Source organism: Lissotriton helveticus, chromosome 1_1 (genome assembly GCF_964261635.1).
Source record: "Lissotriton helveticus chromosome 1_1, aLisHel1.1, whole genome shotgun sequence".
Lineage (NCBI taxonomy): Eukaryota > Metazoa > Chordata > Amphibia > Caudata > Salamandridae > Lissotriton > Lissotriton helveticus.
This window is the reverse complement of record NC_136057.1, coordinates 1,943,682,508-1,943,705,125: the sequence shown is the minus strand read 5'-3', so window position 1 is coordinate 1,943,705,125 and position 22,618 is coordinate 1,943,682,508. Positions and strand designations below refer to the sequence as shown.

The following is a 22,618-nucleotide window of genomic DNA, read 5'->3' as shown; positions in this document are numbered from 1 at the left end:
CTCCAATGTATTTGTCGAGGGATAAACTTCCAACAGAATTGTCATCTCTCCCTAATATTCTTTGGGCTACTGGTCCTAATGATGTGGGTCTTTTGGAAATACCACCATATGTTGTAACATTGAAAGCCAATGTTAAAATACCACGAATTCCCCAATATAGAATTTCTAGTGAAGGTGAAAAAGCTTTGCTAGCGATCGTTTACGATCTAATTGAAAAAGATGTCATTGAAGAGACAAGAGGCAACGTTTGCAATAGCCCTGTTCTGCCTGTTTTAAAACGAACTGATCCTTCCCAGCCACCTGTTTACAGATTTGTGATTGATCTTAGAGAGGTCAATAAAATAGTTGTACCACAATTTCCAGTTGTCCCCGACATTACTGCCCTATTGACTATGATTCCAGCTTCTGCAACATGGTTTTCGGTGATTGACTTGAAGAATGCTTTCTTCAGCATCCCGATTGCTGAGGAGAGTAGGGATATTTTTGGTTTCAGTTTAGGAGGTCGCAGCTTCCGCTTTAAACGCGCTCCCCAGGGCTACTGTGAAAGTCCATCAATATATAGTCAAGCTCTAAAGACACAGCTTGATACAATTGTTTTACCTAAAGGTGCTACCCTCATTCAGTATGTTGATGATTTGCTTATTGCTGCAGATACTGAGGAAATCTGTAAAGAAGCCACATTGTCTTCGTTGCGTCATTTGTGCGACTTGCATCACAAAGTGTCCCTTTCCAAATTGCAATATTGTCGACAAGAAGTGACCTACTTAGGTCATCACTTATCGAAGGAGGGAAGGAAACTGACCCCAGAAAGAATTCAGGCAATATCGAAATTGAGTGTGCCAAGAACACAGAGAGAAGTGCGTGCTTTCTTGGGCATTACATCATATTGCACGCAATGGATACCAAATTTTTCGTTATTAGCCAAACCTTTGGTGGCATGAACGTGTAAAGATACACCCAATCCAATTCCTTGGTCTGAAGAGTGTCAGGAAAGTTTTTCTGAATTGCGCACAGCATTATTTTCGGCTCCTGTGTTGGGTACCCCCAACTACAGTAAGCCCTTTACATTGTATGTCCATGAGAAACAAGGTTGTGCATTGTCAGTTTTGACTCAGTTGTTTGGAAACAAGCAGCGTCCATGTGCATATTTTTCGTTGACTTTGGATCCGGTAGCTAAAGCATTGTCGAGTTGTTTAAGAGCAACAGCAGCAGCAGCTGTTTCTATTCGACAGTCTGCTGGTCTAGTGATGAATAATATGCTAGTTGTGATGGTCCCACATGCAGTGGACACGTTGTTAAACAGAACCAAGACACAGCACTTAACTAGTGCTCGATTGTCAGGTTACGAATTAACCTTGTTAGCAAGTCATGTGCACATAAAAAGATGCAACACTCTCAACCCAGCTACGTTGTTGCCAATTGTAGAGGAACTAGATGCTTCAGAACAGCATGATTGTTTTCTTAGAACAGAAGAAGAAACGAAAGGGAGAATAGATCTTAGGGACACTCCTCTTGCTGAATGTGATGGTACATTATGGGTGGATGGTTCATGCTTCAAGCTCCCGAATGGTGACACGACTGCAGCATATGCTGTCACGACTTTGCATACAATTGTTGAAGCTGCACGTATTCCACATAATTCAGCTCAAGCAGCAGAATTGATTGCACTTACAAGAGCATGTGTGTTGTCTAAAGGAATGAAAGTAACCATCTATACCGACAGCCAGTATGCATTTGGTGTGGCTCACAGTTTTGGACGATTGTGGAAAGAACGTGGGTTCCTGACTTCGCATGGATCTAAGATTCAGCATGGTCAGTTGGTGAATGAGCTTCTTGAATCACTGACCATGCCTCTGCAAGTGGCGATTGTGAAATGTAGTGCTCACAAGAAGGTGACTGATGATGTTGGTCGTGGAAATGCATTTGCTGACGAAATCGCGAAAGAAACTGCAAGGAATGTGATGAGCCGAATGTATGTTGCAGGCCCTGCAAGATGGGTTGGTGATGTTGGAATGTGTGAGGACACGATAGAGAGTGTGAAGTCTATTCAAGCTGAAGCTACAGAGAAAGAATTGAGCATGTGGAGAGAAAGTACGGGTAGAATGGATGCGAATGGTTGTTGGATTGAATTGTCAGAGCATCAGAGATGGTTGTTACCCGATGCATATGTGCTTGCAGTGGTTACAATGGCTCATGGAATGGCTCATATCAGCGTGAAAAGGATTTGCAAGTTGTTGGCTCCAGTATGGCAAAATTCAGGAATTCCCAAGTGTGCAGAGAATGTCGTCAAGAATTGCATGGTGTGTCTGAAACACAATCCTGGTAGGGGAACCCCAACTCCAGCTGGTCATTTTGCACCTCCTACGTATCCGTTCGAGGTTTTGCAGCTAGATTTCATCCACATGGAGAGGTGCAACAATTTAAAATACGTACTCGTTGTTGTTTGTGCCTTTTCAAGATGGGTGGAAGCCTATCCCCTAAAAGACAACACTGCCTTATCCACAGCTAAAGCCCTTGTGAAAGAGTACTTCCCCAGATTCGGAATGCCTAGAATGGTCTGGAGTGACAATGGGAGTGAATTTGTGGGTCGTGTGATGAAGAGAGTATGTGAAGGGCTAGGCATTCAGCAAATGTTCCACGCTGCAAATCACCCCCAATCAGCTGGATTAGTAGAATGTTACAATGACACGCTTAAGTTAAAACTGGCCAAAATACAAGCGAGCACAGGTCTTAAATGGCCTGATGCTCTACCCTTAGCACTCCTATCCGCCAGAATGACTGTGCATTCGCGAGTGAAACTTAGTCCCTACGAAATAGTCTTTGGCCGCCCGGCCAACATATGGGGAGTGCCAAGGCCCACTAAGTTCAGCGAAGTTGAACACCCTGTTTTGCTTGATTATTTGTACGAATTGACGGCTAAATTGCGTGTTTTACACCAACAGGTCCATGACACCCTGCCTCCGGTCTCTGAAACTCCAGGTCATCAGATCGACCCTGGATCCTGGATTCTTGTGAAGAATTTCCAGCGAACCAAGAACGACCAGCCAAGGTGGACCGGACCGCACCTCGTCCTTCTTTCCACAAGATCAGCTGTTCGAGTGGAGGGGAAGAAAAACTGGATCCACGGGATCCACTGCAAGCGGATCCCTCTACCTCTGCCATATGACCGGTGGGTCCAGGAGGGTGTCGCCGACTCAGAGACTGAAACCGTGCCACGTTTTCTGCCTTTCAGTGATGCACGAGTAAAAGGAACACTTACTGAACAAGAGAGTGATAAAATTTTGCAACCAGCTGTACCACCATCAGTTCGATTGGACACTACAGAACCTGAACTCCTTTTCCAAGATAATACAATACCAGGAAAACAACGGTATAATCTGAGGCCGAGAAATACGAACTAATAAAAGTTTTTTTCCTCCAAGTACTATTTTTGAAAGCGCAGCTCTCCCATCTGAGAAACTTGCTTATTTTTGTTTTTCGAACCGCCATCCGGGTTCCGCTGCTAGGGCCGCGATTGCCCAAAGTCTTTGGGGTGCAGCTGACGACGTTAGGTCGGCAGTTCTGGTTGGTCCAAGGGAGTTGCCCTAGACTGACAGAAGCATTCCTTAGCAGAAACAACCTCCCATCGCGGGCAGCACTTTAGAGAGGATGGAGTTTTTCGAGATGGAGAGACCTGCCAAGGAAATGAACTTTAAACACAAGATTTGTAAAACAATGACAAAGAAAAGCTTTTTGATATTGTGCATTTTCATGTTATTCAGTGTGATGATATTTTTAATAAGTTATGTTTTATTCTCCTTTCGAGTAACATTCGCACCCACTACACCGCCCATACCTCCTCCTTCTACTGTTTCCCCACACTCTTTTCAACCCCTTCCTGAACACGAATCAGCTAGGAGATTAGAGTTCATTAATAACTCCTTTGTTCAGCTCTTGCACCAACACCAACTTGTAATGAACACAACTAACTGTTGGGTGTGTGGTCTTATGCCTCACACAACGGATAAAGGTATCCCTTATCTGGTCCTGCCTTTCAGCCACAATGGTTCTGTGTGGGCATACAGAACAATGTTCATCTATGCACATGAAGTCTACCCCCTGCGTTCTGTAACAGACAATCCTAAGAATAGTGCTCTAGTTAAGGGTATAGTAGATATGATAAAGGAAGACGTTTCTTATGAGACTATCCCGAGAGATGAGACACTAGTATACGTAGGATGGAACGTGACCGGATATGGAGCTACTCTGAGTGAGAAACAGCAAGCTAAGAGATCTTCCCCGATTTGGATTGTACCCCATCAGGGTCACCTGTGTCTGCAAGGTAATGGCAAGAATCCCAGAGCTCAGTTAGGGAAGAGTATCTGCACTAAAACGTATGTTTTTGCAGCCCAGACTTCCCCTTCGTTTTTAGCAGCTAAGGGTACCTATTTCATCTGCCATGATAGAGCCCATACATGGTTGCCCCCTGACTTTTCGGGCTCATGTTTTGTTTCGTTCCTGTTGCCTCCCACCTACACAGCAGCGGCAGATTACCACAAGACAAGGATAGTTAGAGGTGTCTTGAGCAAAGAAGACACTGCAGGACAAGAATTTGGGGACTTCGTAAAGGGTTTTCTGCCGTTCTGGGGACCGATGGCTAACCGCAGGAACCTAAGGCAATTGACAAGGGTGGTTGAATCCACCGTGGTTGAAACTGCTGGTGCCCTTAGTAACTTGACTGCTGAGCTCCAGTCGGATTGTCTTATGACCCTTCAGAACAGGGTCGCATTAGATGTCATACTTGCAGAACGAGGTGGGGTATGTAGATTGATCCAATCGAGTTGCTGTGTTTTCATTCCAGATAACACTCCAACAGTGTACCAGGCCATCTCCAAACTACATAAGATTTCTGAATCTATTCATGTGGATAAAGGAGATTGGTCGTTAATGGGATGGTTCTGGGAACTGATATCCGCCTGGGGATGGAAAATTCTGATGGTCATTGGGATGGTCTTAGCCATTCTTTTCCTGTTCTGTCTGTGCGTGCAGTGTGCTCCTGCAATATGTGGCCTCTGTGTTACATCATGTGTAAGGAAACCTGTATCAAGAGACGAACTAAGTAATAGAATGATGTTACAGCAACACCTCAATGACTATAGGAATATAGACCTGGACTCAGATTAGCATGAGATTAGGTTAAATTGCCTATGTAAGGGCAAAAGGAGGGTTTGTAGTTCTGAAAATTCTGGACTCGGGAATTAAACTTCATCATAGCATGACGATTTTTATATCAAAATACCGAGAATGGCTAGTACACTATGTACAAGCATTTTCGTCATATTCGAGTGACGATTTTACCTCGAAATTGCAGTTCTCGTCTTGAACCCTTGGCTTCCATTTTGTATACGGCAGCCATTTTGTGAGTTGCCCTTTACATAGGCTTATGATACAGCTAAATTCGATATCAAAGGACACGTGCACCTTGATTGACTTTTCTCTGACCCGAGCAAGCTGAAACCATTGCCCCAGGCCGAACCTGTTTGGTCAGTTCCTCTCCCAGTGGCCGAATGAGATAGCATCAAGGCACAACAGGCCATAAACCCACTTCATCGCACACACCCTGCCGAATCTTGCTCACACCTGTCCCTGCTCTTTTCTCTCTCACTTGCTTTATGATGGGGAGGTGCCCATTTTTATAGGGGGTCCACCGATATCTGCTGAAATGTTGGGCCTTGCCGGGTGATTTGTTGTGGGCTGGACAAACTGAAATATGGGCTTGTCATCATGACTCTGCTTTTCCTTTGTAACGAAAATATGTGAATAGTATACTGTAAATCCAAGAATGTTTGCCTGAAGCTTAATATTTTGTATAAAAAGAGAAGCCTGGCTTTGTAAGATTGAGCAGTCTCCTGAGAATATACATCCCGTGCTGTTGTACTTCTAGGACGCTTGTTTCTTGGTTGCAGCCAATAAAATCGATCCTTGACTTCACCTAGAAGACTCTGAGTTTCTGTGGTCTGAATCAGGAAAGTACTCGAGGTCTTTGGGTGTACCCTGACACCGCTGGGTTACCGGTTCGGTACCGGTTCTGAAAAACCCAGTACCTCATACTTTAGCATCGATTGGCACTGTTTTAGAAAGGGCACTGTCCAGGTACGTGAAGAGGTCCACTGCCTGCAGTCTATCCATTTACAGTGATGGATGGTTCTGTGTACGAAGTGTAGGGAGCTGGCTGGCATATGACCTCAATCTTCTTGATGTTGAGGGCGAGACCAAAGTTGTGGCATGCAGATGTAAACGTGCCCATACTGGCTTGCATTTCTGGCTCTGTAATAGCAGTCAGAGCTCAATCGTCGGCAAAGAGAAAGCCTCCCAGCATAGTTTCCTTCACCTTGGTGACAGCATGCAGTCACCTCAAATTGAAGTTTCACGTCAGATCTGTACTTCAGGCCCACTCCTTCAGTGTAGTGCTGGAAGGCATCAGTCAGAGTGGCAGAAAATATCACGCTATACAGCGTGGGTACTAGAACACACCCTTGCTTGATGCCTGGGAAGGCCTCAGAAGTTTCACCATCATCCAGGACACAAGTCATCATACCATTATGAACTTGCTGTATCATTAGTATGAAACTGTCGGCAGAGCCGAATTTCGACATGATCCTCCACAGTCCTTGGTGACTGACAGAGTCAAACCCTTTTGTGAGATCCACAAAAGTTGTGTATAGTTCACGATTCTGCTCTTGATACTTCTCCTGTAGTTGGCGAGCAGCGTAGATCATGTCTATAGTTCCACGTCCCTTGCGGAATCCGCACTGCGTTTCTAGCAGTAAGCCTTGCTCCAGGTGAATGATCAGACAGTTCAGCAGAACTTGTGCTAGAAATTTCCCCGCTGTGGAGAGCAGCGACATTCCACAGGGATTGTCACACACCTGGCGATTACCCTTCCTCTTTTTTTTTTTTTTTTGTAAATATGTTTTTATTGCAGGAAACAAATATAATCACATAATTGGCACCTGGTAGATGGTTCATATCTAAGTCGGCGGTAGTGGCAAAAATATCTATACACGGCCATTTAGCCACCAAACCCGGGGGTCGGGCGGCATTTGCACGTAGATTTTAGTGAATAGCCCCACGTTCTGGCAGTGTAAAACAGGTGAAAAAGAATAGGTCTCTTCTGCTTTTCCAAACAATCCAAACAAAACACCCTTCCCTCCCCAAACAGTCCCACCCCCCCAGAGGAGTGAATCTCCAGTCTTGATGGTATAGTTCTCTGATGCGTAACGGAAGCGAATGGCGCTCCCCTTTCCTCTTTCCACCTCCCCCCACCCAACTCTGCATCGGTAATATAGTATACGGTCTAAGAGCGTGTGATAGGAGACTTAGTCCGTCCCATAGGGAATATCTCATCAATAGTATGCTATTGGGGTCTAGGCAGTTCCTCATCAGCACTATCAGAGTCAGTATGTGTGTTATGGTCGCGCAGGGCCTGCACCAACGTCTCCCAGGCTTGCGCTGCCTCTAGTGCTTGCTCATCTCGTCGTCGCCTCGCCTGCTGGTATTTCAACGTGCTCTCACTCCCTGCCCACTTGAGAAGTTCATTGCGCCATTTAGTGCCTGTTGGACCAACCCGCGCCTTCCAATGTCTGGTGATTTCCCGTTTAGCCAGGAGCAACCCTAAATCGATAAACTTGCTAGAAATCTTATTTTTAGGGGTATGTGGGAACCAATGTAGAATTCCTACCGCTGCATCTATCTGCAACGATCTCCCAGTGACTTCGGATAGCGTGTCTCCGACAAACAACCAGTAGGAGGACAGCACGGAGCAGGACCATAGCATGTGAATAAGGTCCGCTCCAAGTGTCCTGCATCTAGGGCAGGCCGCCGTCTCCAAGGCAAAATATTTCTGCAGTTTCTCCGGGGTCAGATAGGCTCTATGCAATATGCGATTACCCTTCCTCTTAATGCATACGGTGGACTCGTCTCTGTTTCTGTGGAACGGATCCTGGCTTCCAGAAGGACTGACACAGTGAGTTTTGGTAGCAGCACAGGGCCACCGACTTTGTTAAACTTCTGCTGGTGTAGCATCTGACCCAGGGGCTTTGCAACTCGACAGCTGATTGATGGCTTTCTTCAGATCGTCCTCCTCTGGAGGCGCATCCATGGAGCCAGAGACAGCAACCTGGGGCATCCTGTTGATGGCCTCATCGTTGATGACTATGTGGGGGATTGAGAACTGCTTCAAAATGTTCAGTCCATCTCTGGAGGATATGTGTCTTCTCTGTAAAGAGGGTAGTGCCATCTGAACTCAGGAGGGGAGAATTCCCAGAAGACTGTGGTCCACGGTGTGTGTTGACGGCTTGATAAAACCGCTTGAAATCATTCCTATAGCAGGCGCCTGTATCTCATCTGCTTTGGCACTCAGCCTCAAGTCTTGCATTTTGCGCAGTTTGTTTTGTACTGTTCTGCAAGTGTTGATGAAGGCATCCTTCTTTGCTGCTGAGGATGGTCGTTCTGATGAGCACGATGCAGACGATGCTTTTCAGCAAGTACCATACCATATTATACAAAGAAAGGCCAGGCTATACCATTCCATACCACATCATATTATACAACATTAGACCATACCATACTATACAATCATATGTGATATCATAATATACAACAGGCAATAATGTATCATACTCTGTAATGACATGCCACAACATATCATAATATGCTATACAATGAGGCCATACCATACCTTACTATACAATGACATGCCATACAATACTATACCATACTATACAATTACAGACCAGACCATACCATACAATACAATATGTGATGCAATACCATACCATGGTAAACTATGACAAGCCATACCATACCATACCCTACCATTCTATGCAATGACAGGCAATACTGTATCAATCAATGACCGGCCATGCCATATTATACAATGATAGGCCTAACATACCATATAAGTATGGTAGACATATCTTTCCATTGCATACCATACTATACTTTGACAGGCCATACTATTCTGTAAAATGAGAGGCCATACTATGCAATGATAGACCATGCCATGCCATACTATACCATAGAATACATTAACTGGCCATACCATACCTTACTATCCAGCCCGCTCTATCTGCATTTAAGAATGCAGCGCTGGCTGCCTTACTTTGTAAAAGCTAAGAGTGTAAGAAAATAAGGCCAATTCCTCTCTTTCCTTACCAGAATGTGAGCGGATTCAAACCTTAAAGGGGCAAAAATGACAAGAATAATTTTTGAGAAAACATTAAGGATGCAGCCTTATTTTGTTCTGTGGCTCAGTTTTCTATCTTTGCCAAAAAATGATTGATATATATAATAGCTTCAAGCATTCTTTCAGTGACAGCACTTTGTCAAATGGTGAGTACTACACTGGATTCCATAGGAGGTAAACGGAACGTTTTCTAACTAATAATTTCAGGAATTCACTTTATTTCTGAAAGTGAGTGCCTTGAGCATTAGCGTATCATCTACTTCTTTGAGCTACTTGAGCCCCCCTAATCCTCCTACCTCCCCAGCTACTGCCCGGTATCACCTTAACAACCCCCCCGATCCCCACCCCTAGATTGGAGCACTAAGCGGATTCAGATCTGTTATACTTATGGGGTAACTTATTGAGAACAGTCAATAAAGGAAGGGCTGCCATCATGGTCTGCCCCGACTTATCGGTTGCTTTGATATATTGGTCCACCCCATTCTTTTGAAAAGACTGTTAGCCTTTCTTGTGCCGGACCAAGTAGGTCACAGGTTTCTATCCTCTTTAGCCCAGGAGTCAAACGTTGAATATTTTCTTCAGTCAGACCTTTCCACTCTTACTGGCATGTTTATTGTCTGCCTTTTATATTAATGGTTTGCAAGTGGTGGCATCATGATAAGTTTCTGCGTCAATGACACTCTGTTGTACCAGCATTTTCCCAACCAGATGAAATCCATTTTCCGTTAGCTTTAGCATCTTGAAGTACAGATTCAAATGGCATTAATCTGTCTTTAAAAATTTAAAGAAAATAAAAAAATTATAATAGTTGGAACTAATGATGAAGCACAATTTGCCTATCCTAAGATAATGCCACTATTTAGTGGAACAATAAATTGCTCCAACAATATGAAAAACGTGGGCATCATTTTCAACTGACAAAATTGTGAAACACCAAGGGGTCCATTAGGATGTAGGGCGGATCGCCACCTACATCCTTTTCCGCCCGCCACCTATTTCCCCCCCGCCATATTAGTATGGCGGGGGTTACCGCGGCGGATGGGAAGACCGTCCGCCGCTTTTCCGCCCGGTCGACAAGTCGACCGGGCGGAAAAGGGTTTAATATAATGGCGGTGTCTGCTAGACACCGCCATCCATATTAGTATGCAGGTGGAGAGCTGCCTTTCCGTGGCGGCGTCGCCGCCACGGAAAGGCATGCAGACTACACAATTGGGGGCCCGTTGCGTGCCCCCAGAAAGTTGGGGCGGTGGGGGGGTTCACATGGGGGGTACCTATTGTACCCCCCTGCATTTGCATGCACAATGCGGCAGGCGCCGCACGGTGCCTGCCACTTTGTGCATGCAAATGCACAACATGCATTTTTGGCATGGCGACAGGCAGTGCTGTAAGCACCGCCCGCTGCAATGTTGAAAATGCAGGATGCGCCCGCCAGTGTGGCGGGCGCATCCTAATCACCCCCATGGGACCGCCGCACTTATGGCGGGCGGTCCCTTTTCACGTCAGGATGGCGGGCGGACAAATTCCGCCCGCCATCCTAATGATGCCCCATGTCTCTGTAGTAGTCAAAGTCAATATTTTAGTGTGCTGCTGGCATAGAAGCCCGATGCAATAGCTGCCATTTTCCCAGCGTACCAGCTGCCAAAAGCACATAATGTGTCGGTGACATTTGTTTGTCAACTATGAAGGTCCAACAACATCTCACTAAGGCATGAATCACTACACTGAGGTGCTCTTGTGAATCTGTTCAATGATGGCAGTGGTGTCTAGTTTGCCTCTTGCCCTTAGATCTCTCTTTCTGGCAGAGAGTCTTTTCTTGGAGAATGCATAGGTTCAGAGTAAGTCTTACCCTCTCTTACCTGCCTCTTGTGCTTTCTTCTCTCAAAAGGGAATGATTTCCCTGTTTTTAAGGGATTTTTCTGGACATCTTTTGGCCGTACCAATAGGACTTCATTGAATATGTCGGTATAGACACACAACACAGTGTCTCGCTGCTCCCATTGGAAGGGCACCTCACAAAAAGTGAAGCCACTGCGAGAAGAAAATTACTTCACAAGTGTTGGAAAATAAGGTGATCTTGATGAAGAGCTGTGTCAGGTGTCCAGTGAAGTCAAAAATAACGTTTCAAAGTTAAAAACCTCGAGAATTTGGGAGAAAATCTCACAGAAGTGTTCTAGGATCCAGTTAGCACAATCCAGAAAAACAAAACTGAGGCTGTGAGCCTAACTTCCAGCGCAATGGTTGCTGGAAGAGAAGCTCTACTGATTACTTAAAGCCACAGTGCCCTCTTCCTGACCTACTCCCACTGCAACCTAATAGGCATTTATTTTGTTCACTTTTCTCTATTGAAAAGCTCGGTTGCACGTTTTTAACCTGGGAAGTTAAACTTTGCAAATGCCTGCCTGCTTAACTCTATGGAGGTGATATGTAAATGACTTACTTTAAACTCTAGACGTCAGTGACGAATTTTATCTAATATACTATGGAAAAGAAGTGTTCCGGGGTCCCCGCATGTTGACAGGAATATTCTACGTTTATGACTTGTGAGGATTCATAAGATTAGAACTGGAATTACAAGTAACTAATATTTACTTTTGGTCATTCAGTAGGAAAAAGGTCCTTTTTTCAGTATAAAGGCAATCCTTGGCATTCTTCAGGGGGCCTAGCCCGAGAAGGATCATTTCAAGCTTTGGGAGTTCCTTCAGTATAGGTAAGCTGCTGCTAGTTCATTTGATGAAGATGGAGCATCATTAGTCGCGTGCGTTCTTGATGGAGAATCATTGATTTTGGTTTCTTTACTTCTTCATACTGGCAGATACAAATCTTTTGTTTTGCGATTATTTTATTGTAAAATTACCTTCATCAATCTCTTTTCTGTGTATCCACATGGAAGAAGTTAAGCCCCATCCTTGCAGAGATAGATGGGAGGAGTCCAAGTCACTAGTTAGTCTAGTGTCTCGGTGGACAAATGCATCTATTCTGGGAATCTGTGTTTGACCTCCTGCTCACAGGCCTTAATTTTGCTTGGTCCACTCAGACTTTCCTTCTTCTAAGGTTGATAAAATGAGTAACATTGAATTTGGTAACAAAAATCTCTTAATCAATACCAGGATGGTCCATGGGGTGAACATGCTCTTTGCAGATAAACAGGATGTAATGAGTATAAGATATGGCCAACCTTAGATTTGAGAATTGTGCTGTATTTTTAAAAGAAAGAGAAGTTAACAGAAAAGGTCCATAATATCAGCAAAGTTCAATCAAAGAATAAGGGCAATCAAAACATCTTATTTGGGAATTCATACATTACATTTGTTTTATCATGCTGATGTAAGGCCTTCATGCTTTATTTTGGATTTTACAATAAGATCAATGGCCATGAAAAAGAACATGTTCTCTTGGCATATATGGCACTGCTTAACCAAATGTTTGTGAGTGACGTGTTGTGTCTCAAAACCTAATTTCTCTTTCATTACCCTGCTTCTCTCTACAGCTGTTATTCATGTGTTGTGTCCCTTCCTCTAATGCCCACTGTTTCCTATCTTCCTGCCATCCCTGTCCCTTCTGTCTTTAGGGACTGATGACCGCTGCCAGCCCTCAGACTACGAAATCTCAGCTGGCTTTTGAAGCCCTAGCAACTCTGGAGCAACTGCATGAACAACTCTTGTAAGTGTCCTGCAAATTTAAGTTAGGTACCTATGAGATTCTGTTGATCAAAATATTGTTAGAAAATTGATAACCCGCATCAGCTTCATTCGCTATCTTTATGATGGATCTCAGAATTTTATGACACTCGTTTACTATTGAGGTGAAGGGCAAGATAACAAAAAATGAATCCTTGAATAGGAGGTATCTCCTTTATCGAGTTCTGCAGCCAGCACCCATGCTGGTAACTTTGTGCTTCCACTAACCAGCAGCCAAACCCTAAGTTTATTTTTTAGGCCCGGCCTTTGAGATAGTTTCAGATGTCACAAAAAAGTCTTGTTGCTGATTAAAAATATTATTATATATGGAGGATTTGCTGAGCCCTCTCCAGCCATTGGCTGTTCAGTTGTCATTTACTCATTGCCTCCGCCAATCACAGTATAGAGCAGTGGGTGATCCTACTTCAGCCACTGGCTCCCCTGACATCAATCACAGTTTTATCTGTGTACAATGTGGTCTTCCCCGCAAAATCTATTTAGAGCTGAGCCACCCACCCTTCATTGTTCCACCCTTTTTCTGTTACTGGGGCATTCATAACCTTTCCACTGTAGATATCTAGGCTGAATTTGTTTATTTTTTTCCCTGCATGTTGAGGATTCTAAAGGTCCTCAGTATTTGTTATTTCACAAGGAGGGCGCTGTGAAATAGCCAAATGAAGCTGAATTTGGAAGTTTTCTCGAAAAGTGGGAAAAAGTGCAATGCAAAAAAAGTGCATTTTCTTCTTAAAACGGCATTAACAAAAGGTTTGCTGTGCTAAGATCACACTCTTCTCAGCTTTCATTAATAGGCAGTTGCTAGAAAATAATTTTTTACCTCCATTTTTTTCTTCAATGGAGACAATGTTTTCATCTTAAATGTTTGGCCCAGGTGCTGATTTACAAAAGTAACAGTTACATCTTCAGACTTTTCCAGTCGCAGGCATATATAGTTTATGTTGGTTGTCCAAAAACATACGAGCAGCAGCTTATAATTAATTTTGTTGTGTAACATCCGTGCATTAATTTAGAAGGTAAAACCTAATGAATGAAAAATGTATATTAGGGAAAGCTACGCATTAAAAAAAAAAAATTCTTTATTTGTGTTCAATACAACTGGGTAAAACATAAGAGACCCCACATTAGTGACACTGTATTACAACCAGATCGTAGACATATACATAGACCTCCTGCAGACAGTTCGAACATGCCCACCCGGAATACCATGGTAGTGGAGAAGCTAGTGTCTGTAAGGGGGCTGTGACCCACCAGGAAGCGTGGGCGGGATACTTAGGCCCCCACGATAGTCGGTCCATTTACCCCAGATTTTCACCCATTTTGTTGGACAACCTCTATTGGTGTAGACAGTTTTTTATGCCACCATGTTCGTGCCCATATCATTTTTCCATTTGCTCAGGCTTGGTTATGTGTTTGCTCGGTTCACTGACAGAATATCGACACTTAAAATATCCCCATACCACAATATCGACTTTTAAGTATCGATGTAAAAAATATCGACATCCTATATTTATAATGGTAAATACAAAAATATTGATGTACAAAATATAGTTGTATAAAATATCTATTTTGATATATATATATATATATATATATATATATATATATATATATATATATATAATAGAATTAATATAAAAAAGTAGATTTAATAAACATTTTAACAAATATAAAAAATAAAGTTAATTAAAAAAAGTTAAACACACATACATAATAATTTATATATTTACTTTAAAACAATGAATAAACTATTATTTTAGATTTATTTTATCATTTTAAAATTATGTAAAAATGTACAATATATATGTATATATATACCAATAACATAAAATATGATTTAAAAATATATATATTATAAATTAAAACATTAAACTATTTGAAAATCTTTAAACTTAAATTTCCCACTCCAGTCAGTGCAACAGTACAGAAAGTGTTGGATGGCAAAGGGATAAGAATTACTATTCCCAATCCAGTGAGTCTAACAGTAGAGCAAGTGTTGGATATCAGAGGGGTAAAAATTACTATTCCCACTCCGGTGAGTGCAACAGTAGGGAAAGTGTTGGATAGTGGAGCGGTAAAAATTACTATTCCACTCCAATGAGTGTAACAGTAGGAAAAGTGTTGGATAGCGAAGGTGATAGAGATCGTGGGTCACCCGACCAATAATTTCATCATATAGTTTTCGGGCCCATAAATTTCAGTTCAACCTACACATTAAAAGTGTAGCTATGAGGCAAGTTTACGCCCCAAACCAAGTGCACTGCAGAAAAGTGCCTGCTCGGCTCCAATTTTACACTATTAATCCATCATTTATTCCATTTTAACAAATTACTCCATAATTTTAATTACTCCGTTTTTCAATCCTCTTTATCCACTTTCCAGATCAAGGTTCTACATGTGGGGTTTCTTGTGGCAATTTCCCATGCTTCATATGTATAAACTGTGCCCATCCAGGCCTCTAGCTTAAACAAGACAGATGCCAGGGTTCGTTGCAAGCAGTGTTTATTTTTATCCCAATGCATTTCGGGCGGGGTACGCCCTTCGTCAGGGGACACTGCTGCTGTGATTAACATAGTTCCATTCTAACGGTTCGTAACGAGAGTCTTACCTACACATTAATCAGATGACCTCACAATTCTACTACCAGTAACCCTGATTCCTTCCTATTGTATTCTAGTGTACCCGACTTACCATCCACCGTTACGGGTACCTATGACCACGATAGATCAGGGAGCTGGCTGTGAAAGAAAGGCAAGTAACACAAATACCAACTTTTGAATTTATAAAATGACCACGGACAACTGGGAAGTTTTAAAAGTTTATCTTAGTATTCAATTTCAGAGAGCATTAGGCTTACAGTTAAAAGGCAAATCAATAATCAAGATAACGAAAAGTACATAACCATACAGGAAAAATATAAGGGCAATCATTCAAGGCTTGTAATCTGGAAAAATAGTGGATACGCTAAGCAGAAATGGAACTTAAGGATGAACACCTATGAATGGGTAAGTTTATGCACATACTAGAATTACACTATTGGGACGTATTTAATGAGTGGGACTTTAGGAAAACCTATTATCTATAGGAAGGGTAAAAAGCGGAACACGCTATAGTTCTAGCGTCATTACTTCAAATCAGAATTCAGGAGAAAAATATAAACCACATCTATAATTCATAAACAGTATGGAGAGAAATTGTACCCTAAAAGGATAGGGAAACATAGGAACATGCTATGGAAATATAAATGCTTTGATTCTTCATATAGTAGATTTGCGGAAAAAGCATGGAAAATTACGTATGCAAAGGTATGTCTTTATTGAAGCAAAGACAGAAAATAGAAGGTGCAGTATAGAGTTCTCAGCGATATATTTACCTAGAATGGTGTGAAAACCAACCCTGGCCACGGATCAGTCAAGGACAGGAAATACCCCACGGAAGGACAGCAGGTGCAGAATGGACAGGACAGGACAGGAAAACCAGATTAGGATCAGGACAGGACCACCAAGGCACGACCAGCACCCGCAGTTTGGAAGCAACGCCAGCGCTCCACCCTCTCTGCAGCTATCAGTCAAAACCCCGATTGGGTTAACGAACTCCCCAGCAAAGTGCTCCGCCAGCACTTAAGGTTTAGTAAAACCTTTAGAGTCTATGGTCAATTCGGACAGAGTGCTCCGCAGCACTTCTGTATCAGTCACCTATTGAGTGCGTTGGGTCAGTGACAGGCCAGCTATTCAGACAAGTCGGACAATTTCTCTAGCTGAACCTAGGCTAGATATACTGTTTTCGGGTCAGTGTACCACCCCCCAATGTTGCAAAGTGTCAGAATCCCCAATTTCGATTGGTCCCCATGTAGGATAGGTTAACACACCAATCAGAACAAACTTCTACAAGTCCTAATTTACATCTTATGGTACCGCCTAGCAGATTTGGGGTTCCCATGACTTATTTCTACAGAATACAATAGGAAAATATCATTGTAACAATTTCAGTACATTCAAATCCATCTTGCTGGGTCAGAGGTTGCTTTCACAGGAGCATCTTGACTGTGGCTGCCAACTGGCTGGGTTCCACTGTACAAGGCTAACTTCTCCCTGGCTACGCGACATGCGCAGAAGGGACCTTCAAGATGGTTCTCGTCTCATCCAGACCCCCCATTTATCGCGGTACATGAAAAGTAAGCGAAAACAAATTAAAACATAGAAATAAATGAATTCACGACATACCATGAATCACTACTTTGTACTCCTACAATAATAAAATATACTATTGCATTACAATTAGTGCAACAAATAATAACACGAGAGCATCTGCGCAAGCTTCACCACGTTAATACATAAGCAGCCATCTTGAGGCTTATTACGCATGCGCACCCTTTCCCACCAGAACTGCAACCACGTCACGTCACGTGAGTGTGACTAACGCAGGCGCAGAAGCAAATTCCAAAGCGGCGGCCATTTTATGAACAAGGATTATTTATTTTAGTAAACACATAGGCAAGCGTCACTATGATACACACACATCCAAAAATAAATGAAATTAGTAAAACGAACAAATTGGATTACCGGGTTATGACAGATTCGAGGTTCATGACTCAAGCAAGTCGCGTAATATGCAAAATCTTGCTCTATCAATCCCCTCTTTGATGATATTTACTATCATCACAAACTAATGGAACCAGATGCCAACTTTTCTCACACTTTGTACATTTCCATCTCTTCCAACATGCGATTCAATTTCTCTTTCACATCTTTATCAGGGTGAGAGTTTTTCACCTTTTTGTAAATCTTATTATTCAAGTCTTCCAATTCAAGCTCATCCACACTCCGTTTCACACCTCTTCTATTCATAGTGTATCTCTTCGTGTGTTTGCGACATTTGCAGCAGACAAATATGAGGAAAATGATGAAGCCTATCACTCCAATTGGCATCAGTACCTTAAACAATAAACTTTTGCCTAAATTAGCAAACCAATGACCTACATTGGAGAGACCATCGACCAGTCTCTTCCAGGCACTATCAACCTCCAGTGGTTTGAGTTCTCTTTCCAAATTAGTAATGTTTTTCACATATCTTTTGATCTGTACACTTTTGTCCGGTATGTAAGTGCAACAATGTTGCGCTTTCAGCATCCGGCAGACTCCGCCCTCTTTTGCTAATAAGGTGTCAAGCGCAAGTCTGTTCTGCAAAGCCATTGATCTGATCGCAACCATTTCGGTGTTGACCAACAGAAATCCATGAGCTGTGTCAGTAGACAGCACATCCACTATTGTGGATAATTTGCAAATTCTGTGTGTATTCAGAACCACTCCCACTCCAGGTATCAGTGCACTAAAAATACTATCCATTATTTCACCTACGCTTTCTCTTTTACTATGCACTAAGCCATTAGTGTTTTCATTGCTTCCAGCAATCTCATTCACGTGGTATATTCTCGGGAAGACAATGCCAAAGTAGCAGCTTCCATACCAGTGATCCGGCAATTTGAAATAAGCCTTGTTTCCACATATATAATAAATTCCGGGAAACACAGGTTCTGACCCATTTTTGAAACCCCAACCTCCAATTACCTTGTAATTGTGTTCACATTGACTGGAACCAATGAAAATGTTATTATAATAACTAGTCCTTTCGCGGTGAAGACAGAGTTTCCCTTTCCTTTCGAAATCCAGCAACAAAGCAGGACCAGCCCCACCATTTGAGGTGCTTTCCATGTTTTCAGCCCATTTAGGAGTTTTCTGTCTTTAGTCATTTGCCTTTCTTTGGAAACTCTCCCTTCTTTTCTCTGCCATGTTTAGAAATATTTTCTCTTGTTCATGTAATGAACAGGTCAAGTTGTCTCTGTGTGCTTCATTTAAGTCTATGATACCTATAGTCAGAAAGTATTCTCCCATACAACGTGTAACGTCACTTTTGGTATGTACAGGATTTAGATTTCCAATACTACAGGAAATTCCATAAGTCAAGGGCAGGTGATGATAAGTCACGCCTTCAGCTACAGAGGTAGGTAGCTTCATGCAGACATAGCAGTCTTCTATTTCCATAGTTTCTACATAGTGCACTAACAGGTTTGCGAAAACATTTAAATGAGTCTGATTCTTAACTCCATGATAATGTAGTCCTTCCTCATCTGATGCTTCTAAGTCTAGTTTTGTTTGTCTGAGTGCCTTTTCACGTCTTTCTACACTTCGTGTTGTCAATTCTTCAGTGTCAGTAGTCACAGTCCGTGTAGGGTCAATATTAGTATGTTTGCTCACCATAAAAGGAATGAAAACTGTTAGTCCTATCCAAATTATTATCACTATAGCTATACTACATATACATACTTTGCAGCATGTTTTGCAACAATTGCGTTTAGGCCTTCCATTCACATTTGAATCAGACATTTTCGTTCAGAAGAAGTTTCTCAACCCCTCTTTGTAACTTTACACAGGTAGCTTACACTGGGTAACTTCAAGTGAGTTCGTCTTCTTCGGCAGACAGATCAGCAATCTGTTCTTCGTCACTTTCGTCAGTTATATCAAGATCCTCAAACTCTTCCAAAATTAGGTATGTCCATTCAGGATCTTGGTATTTCTCATTCAGTCTTTTTATTCGATCACTCCGTCTTTTGGAGCTTTCTCCAGCTTGTTCCGTAATACGGGAACTTTTCCTTCTTTCTGCAAGTTTTTCTTCTACTGTTTTTATTCTCAGTCTCAATTTCTTAATATATCCGGGTTCAATATTTTTCTTTTTCTTGAGTCTTTTAGCTGGCACTGTGATTTGGCCTTCTTCTAATGCTCTTTTATTTTCGTTTGTTTGTGGCACTTCTACCTCTGTCTCTTCCCTTCCTGTCTGACTAGTTCCAGGTCTTGTATCTGTTTCTTCTGCCTGGTTACTAAGCTGGCCTGGTTCAGGAGAATTTTTGTTTTGGCTTTCGAGTGTCTCTATTTCTGAGTCCTGAACACGTTCTTCTATTTCTATCTGATCCTGTTCAAGCACTTCGATCTCTTGATTTTCTTCTGCTTGAACTTTAGGACTAGTTCTAGTCTGTCCCTTTTCAGTTTCAGGAGTTTGTGGAGGTGTATCAATCACCTGTTCTGTCCCTGTCTGACCTTCTCCTTCCTCAGACTTGACGTGAATCTCAATAATCTGAGGCTCTTCGCCTGTGCCTATCTCCTCCTCTCTACTCCACTCTCTATCTTCGTAAGTTCGCTCTCTTGTTCTGATTGGGTCTTCAGTTAGGTCGATTATGGGTATCCAATCATCTTGACTGGTGCTCGGTTGTTCGTCATCAGCTACTTCAGGACCAACGTCTGCAGACCCCTCAGCTGGACAACCTTCAGCTCCAGGTTCCTTGTCCGGAATCACCTTCTGTGTGTGGCTGGCATGGATCCACTTGGAAACGCCTGCACACTCCCCCGCTGTCGTGGTCACCAGTATTATTTGGCGTTTTTCTCCCCACCTCGGTGCAAGGCAAGTCGAACGAGTATGTTTCTTGATTCTTACCCAGTCACCAGGAACCAATTTGTGGACTGGAGTTGTTGGATTGGCGACGGCGTCTTCCCCAATCTGGTGAGAGATAGAACGCACTTGGTCACCTAGTTGCTTGCAGTACTCAAGTACCAAATCATCAGAAATGTTTAACAGTTTGTATCCTGGTACCCATGCTTGTCTCATCACTCTTCCCATCAGGATTTCATGGAGGCTCAGGCCTGTTTTTCGGTCTGGAATACTTCTGAGTCCCATCAGAACAAGAGGCAAGGCATTTATCCAGTTCATGCTAGTAGAGTCACACATCTTTGCTAATCTTGATTTTATAGTGCCATTTATTTGCTCTACTACTCCAGTAGCCTCTGGACGATATGCACAGTGCAGTTTTTGTGTGATCCCGAATGCTTTGCAGAGCTGATCGATTACCTCATTCTGAAAATGTTTTCCTCTATCTGATTCAATAGTGACTGGAACCCCAAACCTAGGTATCAGTTCTCGTAGTAACAATTTTGCTACTGTTATGGCGTCACTCTGTTTGGCAGGGTAGGCTTCCACCCATTTTGAAAACAGGCAGACAATGACAAGGACATATCTTTTTCCCTCACAACGAGGCATGGTAATGAAGTCAATCTGTATTCTTACAAAGGGACCCCCTGATTTCCCAATCTTCCCCAGTTCAACTACTGTTCTTTTGCCAGCATTGAACTGCTGACATGTCAAGCACCTTTGGCAGAGTGATTCTGCTACTTTCCTGAACTTCGGATTGTACCAGGTTTGTTGGAAAACCAGAACCATGGCGTCCCTACCAGTGTGTGAATTTCCATGTATCAGTCTGGCCATAGAAGCAAGCAGATGTCTAGGCAACACAGGCATACCATTTGGGCCCACAATGACACCATCCTCACTTCTTGGTCGACAACCAAGTTTTTTCCACTTCTCTTTCTCTTCCGATGGCACAGCATGCTGCCAATCTCTCACCTCATCCCAGGTAGGCACCTCTTCAAACACCATAAGTTGGCAGCTGTTTCCAGGTCCCCCCAGTTTAACATTTACAGACATGCTATTTTTGGCGTAATGTCTGGCCACCTCATCAGCAAAATTATTTCCCAAAGTTAAAGGGTCAAGGCCCTTTTTATGAGCAGCACATTTGACCACTGCCAATTCTTTTGGTAATTGGATTGCCTCCAGTAAATCTTGTACCACCCTTCCATTTCGAATGGGAGTACCTGAAGAAGTCAGAAACTCTCTTTGTAGCCACAATTGGCCAAAGTCATGCACAACCCCATAACAGTACTGACTATCAGTATATACTGTTATTCTTTTGTTTTTCCCAATTTTACAGGTTCTTATCAATGCAATCAATTCGGCTACTTGTGCAGACTTTACTCCAAATAAACAGGATGCTTCTTTAATGCTGTCCATAGTGACTACAGCATAAGCGGCACTTAGGCCTACTAATTCGTGTCTCATACATGAACCATCCACAAACAGCTCTTCATCTTTAACAGGCAAAGGCATTTCTTTAATGTCTGGGCGGGGTTTAGTACTGAATTCTGTCAGGTCAATGCAGTCATGCTCGTTCTCTCCTTCAGCTTCTACAATCATTGAGTCAGGGAGTAGGGTGGCTGGATTCAGGATATTACACCGAGTAATGACTACATTTGCAGCACCCACGAGAATCCTCTCGTATTTAGTCTGCCGACTAGGGGTGAGATACTGAGTCTTAGTTCGGGTCAACAAAATCACAACTGCATGAGGAACATACACAGTTACAGGATGTCCCATTACAATGGATTCACTCTGTTCTAAACTAGTGCAAGTTGCAGCTACTGCTTTCAGACATCCTGGTAATCCAGCAGCCACTGGATCCAAAGTGGCAGAAAAATATGCCACTGGACGTCTAGTCAAACCATGCTCCTGAGTTAAGACTGACAGTGCACAATTGTCTCGTGTGTCACAGAATAGGGCAAACTCTTTAGAATAGTCAGGCATTCCCAAAGCAGGGGCTGTACACAGACAATCTCGTAATTTAGTGAATGCTGTTAAGCTTTCATCATCCCATTCTACTGGGTCCTTTGCTCCTTTCTTTGTCATATTTATCAAAGGCTTTGCCAGGACTGCGAATCCCACAATCCATTGCCTGCAGTAACCTACAACCCCAAGGAACATTCTGATCTCTTTCTGAGTACGGGGTAATTGCATCTTTTGAATTATTCTGACTCTCTCTGAA

The 22,618-nt window shown here is 42.8% G+C and overlaps 1 protein-coding gene across 1 annotated transcript in view; it reads left to right on the top strand.

The window, feature by feature from the left end:
• AXDND1 (axonemal dynein light chain domain containing 1) overlaps positions 1–22,618 on the top strand; it is a 532,992-nt gene that overhangs the window by 443,600 nt on the left and 66,774 nt on the right. The window contains exon 24 of the mRNA XM_078643748.1: positions 12,795–12,886. Within this exon, the coding sequence (XP_078499874.1) occupies positions 12,795–12,886 (92 nt within the window). The remainder of the gene's footprint in view (positions 1–12,794; positions 12,887–22,618) is intronic.